The sequence below is a fragment of the Perna viridis genome, chromosome 1 (assembly GCF_037379345.1).
Source record: "Perna viridis isolate PV_CMFRI_1.1 ecotype Kerala chromosome 1, ASM3737934v1, whole genome shotgun sequence".
NCBI classification, from domain to species: Eukaryota; Metazoa; Mollusca; class Bivalvia; order Mytilida; family Mytilidae; genus Perna; species Perna viridis.
Genome location: NC_142445.1, coordinates 22,055,844 through 22,062,982, shown reverse-complemented (window position 1 = coordinate 22,062,982; position 7,139 = coordinate 22,055,844). Strand labels below are relative to the sequence as shown.

Sequence of the window (7,139 nt, the reverse complement as noted above, 5' to 3'; positions counted from 1 at the left end):
GGTTGTGTGCCCCGGGTGGAGAAATGGGGTATCCTTGGCATGCTACATGCTGGGGTCGTCAGGCCATAATACGGAAAACCTTACCCCAACCCATAGTGGTGCATGGTATTGGGCATCTAGTATTGGGAAACGGATACCTCGTTCCTCGCACATTATTTCAAAGAACCCTGCTGTGGTATTCGACAGGAGAAGGAGCCTCGGCTTCGCTAGATGAGGCTAAATTGCCCGAACCTAACCACCTCTCCCAACAATCAGTGGCAATTAATCGATATTCGTCGTACCTATGATCCTTGTGTCCCATTATTGTTAATTAAATACATGTCATCCATTTCGTGTTCATCGCCCGGATATAGCTGATATATTGCTGCGTGTATGGATGTCAAACACCAATAAATAAATCAATCAATCAATGTAAATAATGCACACGTGATTATATATATACATAACATTGACTTTATATCACTATTATAAGTATTATATAGTCTCTGTGTATCAACTGCATCAACGAATTACGTCTTCACATACACGTCTCCCTGAAGTACTTGCCGGAATATATCCAAATTCCTTTTCAGTAAGCAGAAAAAAATGTGATCCCCCTATATTTTTACCAACCCCCGCCTCCCAGGTAAAAATGATAAATCCCTTAATTATAGGCCTCCGGGCGTTTGTATATATATTTCATCGTGCAGCAGGGTCATGTGCAGTCGATTCGTATGTCTTAAAAGTAAGATTTTGAATGAGCTTTTACTTGCCAGGCAGATTTTTCAAGTCGGGAACTTTTTTTTTGAAAACTTCAGCTCAATTCAATTTACCTTTTAATTATTTTAATCTTCTTTTAGGCGGGATCTACATATTGAATTTCCCGCTTCTCTCTAATACACCAATTAAAATTCGCTATAAACGTCATGTGATTGTAGGTGCCCTTCTTTCGTCACGTGACAGAACAGGAAGCCATGTAAAATGGAGAACAAGGCCGAGAAGGCCTCACCAAATATTTCATGTCTATTTCCTGAGATTTTAACCATAATATTCAGTTATTTAGACGTTAAAGACAAAGGTAGAGCTGCCCAGGTTTGTGTGGCTTGGCGAGATGCCGCATACAATCGAATGGTATGGAAAGGAGTCATCTCTAAACTTCATCTCCGTCGAGCTAATCCGTCTTTGTTTCCCAGTATTGTAAAACGTGGTATCAAAAAAGTTCAAATTCTCAGCCTTCGTAGAAGCTTACGTGATGTAATATGTGGTATTTCAAATCTAGAGAGCTTAGACTTGAGCGGTTGCTATAATGTGACTGATGTAGGCCTTGGAAGTGCATTTTCGAATGATCTCCCTTGTATTACTTCACTGAATCTCAGTTTGTGTAAGCAAGTTTCTGATAGCAGCCTTAGCAAAATAGCCCAAAGTTTAAAGAACTTAGAAGTTTTAGAGCTTGGAGGCTGTAGTAATATCACAAACACAGGACTTCTTCTGATTGCATGGGGATTGAGTAAACTTAAGCAGTTAAATCTGAGGAGTTGTCGACACATTTCAGACATTGGCATTGGGCACTTGGCTGGTCTCAGCACAAATGCAGCTTCAGGAACACTTTTACTAGAGCATTTAGGATTACAAGATTGTCAAAAACTCACTGACCAAGCATTAAAACATGTCAGTGGTGGTCTAATACAACTTAAAACAATAAATCTTAGTTTTTGTGGTAGTGTCACCGATATGGGTTTGAAATTTATTTCTAAAATGCCTAACTTGCAAGAAGTGAATTTGAGAAGTTGTGACAATATCAGTGATACTGGAATTGGATACTTGGCAAATGGATCTGCTAAAATAACCTCACTAGATGTGAGTTTTTGTGACAAAGTTGGTGACCAATCTCTTCAGTACATTGCTCAAGGATTATTCTGTTTACGGTGTTTGAATTTGAATGCTTGTAACATAAGTGATGATGGCATTCAGAGACTGGTAGCAACATTACATGAGTTGACCACCTTAAATATTGGCCAGTGTATTAGAATAACAGACAAAGGCTTGGGACTAGTAGCAGACCACTTAAGAAATTTAAACTCTATTGATTTATATGGTTGTACTAAGATAACTACAGTGGGTTTAGAAAAGATCATGCAACTGAAGCGTTTGACCACTTTAAATCTTGGATTATGGCATAAACGATAGTTGTATTATTTTTGTATTTCAGTTGTGCTACTTATACTATATCAGAATTGTAAAGTTTTCTACATGTATTTAATATTTTTTTTATAAGTGTGCCAGCATTTGTTACCTTTTAAAGATCTATTGACAAAAAACCATGACAAAGATAATGTATAAGTTAAAAAAAGTATTTGGTGCATTTGATTTTTGTATTACGAAAAAGTTGACAGTTGTATAATTTTCAGTCATTATTATTATATTGTATTGTCTTGCCAAAGTATGAAATGAAAGTGCTACTGTGTGTATTTTTATTTCTGTTGTATTTTGTTATCTTTTTCAGTCAGCTTGTTTCATTTACTGTAAATTAAATTCATATATTTGTACATGCATGTGAATAGTAATCTATACACAATAGAATTTGAAATTGTGATTTTTTTCAGAATTATTTCTTTAAAGAAGAATTAATTGATTGGTACTACATGTACATTTGTACATGTTCATGTAAAAATGTAAACTCATTGTGTATTTTTCAATATTCTCTGAAAGTAAATTGTAAATAGTATTTGAGACTGCAGTCAACTTGAACTGGTCGGTAAAAAGGGTATTATTAAATATACATTGGTATATTATTATATCGCTTTATCATAAGAAATTCTCTAATATAATATTTCTCTATGATTTTTTGTTTTATCCACTTCTTGGATTGCTTAATATTTTGTGATGTCACACCATGGGACAATGTAATACTAACAAGTGATACATGTATTTAAAAAATTCAATGTTATGCTTGGTTATTGTGTGATTGTGTTGCATTGTCTACAAAATCTATTAGGTAGACAGCAACTTTGTTACATGTACATTGCTTACATTGTTCTCCTGCTACAAATGGTGACATCATAGACAGACAATTACTAGAATATCAGCCTGATAATCCAAAAGAAATATAAAGAAAAAAGATTTATAACTCATGAAATTTGATTATTGCAAAATTTCAACTCACTTTATTTAATTTCAACATCTTAGCATGTTTGCCAAGGCTCATTTGTTATGGTGTTGAAATTTAAAACATAGTTGATATTTTCAGGACTATTTAATAATTGTTGGGTATTTTTTGGCACATGAAAACAAAAATGAACATCTGTTGTATTAAATTCATTGCACTTTCTTATTTGATTACATGTACATTTAGTTCTGTTACAGGTGTTAATGTTTATTGGGTAATTGGTTAACTACATTTGGACTTACTTTTGTAGCTTAGCTTCGGGGAATTTAACAATTGCCAGTTTCATTTTTAGTTTACCATCTAGGAAAATAGATCTATATAGGGCATTTCTGTAAACAGGTGATTAGAAATTTTTGGATTTAAGGTCGAAAAATTATATTAAAGTACAGAATACAGAATTTCTATTCGCATGTGAATCAGGAGTTTAAATCGACCTATCCATTGGGCATTCATTTTTTAAACAAATATTTTATTATAATTTTTAATAATCAGGGGTAAACATGTAGGTTGCAATGTTGTTTTTTTGTTTTTGTTTTTGTTTTTTTTTTACATTAACATCTATTCATGTACATGTATGTTAATTTATACATGTATTTGAAAGGTTTGCTGACTGGAACAGATTTCAAATAGTTTTTAGAGTATTTTACAGAGTACAATAGTTTGTTAAGTTTGTATTTTGTGTTTATGATTTAGATTTTATTATTTAGATTCAAGGTTTAGTTGATTCTTTTTTAGTTTATTTTAGAATCAAATATTTATCCAAAAAAAATACAATACATGTATGTATTACTGTATTTATTTTGATAGAGATGATCAAGTGTACGTGTTACTGAAAACTTATATATGTAAGATATAAATGTGGCACTTTCAGTTGAATGTACATGTACAAAATGTAGTTCAGAGGCTTTAACACTTGAAAATTTATTGGAAATGATATGGATATAATTTTTTTTTTTTTTATAGATTTGACTGTTTTTTTGGAGTCAAAATATAGTACAAGAAAGTTATTCTTTCCCCTCTTTAAAAAAAACTAAATGCCCAGTCAATACATGTATGTACAAATGTTCATGTACATGTACAAATACAAATGTACAATGTACCACTACATGTATGTGTCCTTTATTTGCCAGGATGTAAATGAAATGGTAGCACCATCCATATTTTATTGTTTTCCCTAACCGGGATAAAAGTACAAGTAAATGTACATGTACATGTATTAGTCAAAAATGCATTTCATCAGATCTATTGAAGTTTATTTACCAATTTAAAGAGTGATCTTGGGTCCCTTAATTATGATTGACACTATCTTTCCCTGTTTAAATAAGTTTCTAAGTTGCTTCATAGTTTTTTTTTATGTGAATAACAAACAATTAAATATATTTTAATGTAGACCTGATGTTTTTTTTTTCTCATTGTCATATTACTTATATCTCATTGAATGGCCTTCAGTTCAGTTGGATGTAAAAAAAGTTATATATAAGACACATTTTTGAAAAATATTTGAAGTAACAACAAAATTAATCTTCTTGGCAGTAATTAGGAAACAAAAATTTTAAGGTCAATAAATAAATGTCTTTAATTGTTTGTTAGTGTGTGTGTGGGTTTTTTTTTTTTTTTTTTCACAAAACCTCATAATGTACATTTGTACAAAAGTGAAGTACATGAAACACCAAAAGATTTGACATGCTTTAATTAATTGTTTTTATCTATTGTCACAAATTGGTATTTGATACACAAGGATAAGGTTTTTTTGTAGGCCAATATGGTTTGTGTGTGGTGCATCAGTTTTGCATTTTTGTTTGGATGATGATAATAACATTACATGAAAATGCAGAAAATGTAAAAATTTGTGAACAATCTTTCATTAAAAAAAATTGTTTTTATACATGTACAACGTATTTGTGCTTGAACACTATATTTTTATCAATGAAAGCTTTAAGTGATTCTTTGATCTTGTTTTGGCAGATGAGTTATTTTTAATTGTTTCATGTCACAACCATAAAAAAAGATTTTGAAATGGTATTTTCCAATGGATTAAAAATTTTAAAGTACATTTGTACATGTACTTAACTCAATACACAAAGCAATCTCAACAAATTTGAATTTTTTGCTTTTCACTTAATTGTATTACTGTCAATATGTCAATTGAAAGTAGTCCAAGCCCTCCAAGAATATATTTTTCTTATATTTGCACATTCTTCTTTTTTTGAAATTTGATATGCTTTAATTATTCTTCCGTAACCAGAATTTTTTTTTGAGACTCAAAACTGAGAAGGTCATTGCAGCATACACTGTAAACTGGTTGAGGTTAGTAATTTTGGATGTGTGTTCAGCTTTATGTGTAAAACAATATTCTTGTTATATTGGAGTTGATAAAGGTATTTGTGTGCCATACATGTACATGAGACTTGGAAGTCAATTGAGGTGAATGAATTGTTTACAATAGATTGGCTGACCATTAAATGAAAGAGATATATTTTGATGAGTACTATTTATATGAAAATAGATAACATGAATCTGATTAGTGTTTTTTTTTGCCTATTACATGTAAACATACACATATTTTTTCCACAATTATGTAACATGATACAAAAATGTATACCTACACACTTGAAAAAAATAATGCAAGCATGACTTGTATATATACCAGCATTCAGTACTTAATGCAATACATGTGCAAGTGGTCAAGTTTCTGAATATTTTGAATACCCTTAATGAGATTTCAAACCTGATGATACATGTACAGTACAGCTTTCCTCATAAGCTGATAAATACCTGGTGTACCTCATATGTGTACCTGGCATCCAATGCTAGGTACAAATGTATTTATTGTTTATTGGACCCTAACCAAAAATAGTGTGCAGTGATCATGCTGTCTGACCCATTTGCAACTCCTCTGAAACCATTGAATGCCTTTCGGGATTCCTATAATTGTAAATCGGGTGGAAAGCAAGAACTTTGCACACTGTCTTTGTAGTTTTTTCTTTAAAACTTATGTTTTTAGCTCCACATACCTAGAAATGCCTGTTGGAAATAAGAAACAATCACAGCACAATTTTAACCTGAAATATATGAAGTGTACCCTTATGATATTAGTAATGTGTAGAGAAGTGCTCCTTTTGAAAATTGTTCCACCTATCCTAATTTTCTAATAGTTCATTGAGCTTTAGCAATTCTTACTGTAAACTTGTTTCTAAGGACTAATAACGTCACTCGAGGCACGTTTGTTGTAGTGACTTTCCTTTTAAGGTCACCTAGCTTAAAGTAATGGTCATAACTTTTTGTATCTATCGTCGTTAGCTTTCTTCAAACATCTCTGAAACTGCTTGACCAATTGGAATGAAACTTGGCATGGCTGTTCCTTAGGGTATCCTGAACAAACTGATTGTTTAAAATTTTTGAAACTTAAAAAAACATGGCCACTGTTACATTTTACTAAAAATAGTACATGGGAGTCAAAATAGTTTTTTTTTTCCAATTAATTCAAAAACTGTTGAATTTAGCTCTTATGGAGGTTAATATTGTTAACCAAAAGAAGGACCTATCGGTATGCCGAAATTGTGAAAATGATTCATTGCCTGATGTAGGAGTTCTGGCCCTTGAAACAGTTTTTTTTTTGTATTTCACCTTAACAACTTTGAATATCATTCTCTGAAACTGAACTGCAACAATATCTTTCGGTATCTGGCACAAACTGATTGATAAATTTTTGTGAAAATCATGGCCACTGTTACTAAAAGTAGAACATATGAGTCAAAAAGTCCAAATATTGTTGTTTTTTTTTTTTGCAAATAACTCAAAAGCTGTTGAATTTACCAAAATTCTGACGGATAATATTGTTCACTATTAGAAGACCGACCTATGCCGAAATTTTCAAAATGATTCGTCACCCGATGTAGGAGTTATAGCCCTTGAAACAGTTTTTTTTCGCTTTTCATGTGTAAAACTTCGGAAATCTACTCAGAAACTGTGCAGCATAATTTAATGAAAGTTG

The 7,139-nt window shown here is 31.8% G+C and overlaps 1 protein-coding gene across 1 annotated transcript; it reads left to right on the top strand.

The window, feature by feature from the left end:
- Positions 1-936: 936 nt before the first annotated feature.
- On the top strand, positions 937-5,666 carry LOC148627789 (F-box/LRR-repeat protein 14-like). Its single transcript, XM_088578984.1, has one exon. It carries the CDS (start codon positions 961-963, stop codon positions 2,164-2,166), a length of 1,206 nt encoding a protein of 401 aa, XP_088435110.1. The 5' UTR covers positions 937-960; the 3' UTR covers positions 2,167-5,666.
- Positions 5,667-7,139: the final 1,473 nt, after the last annotated feature.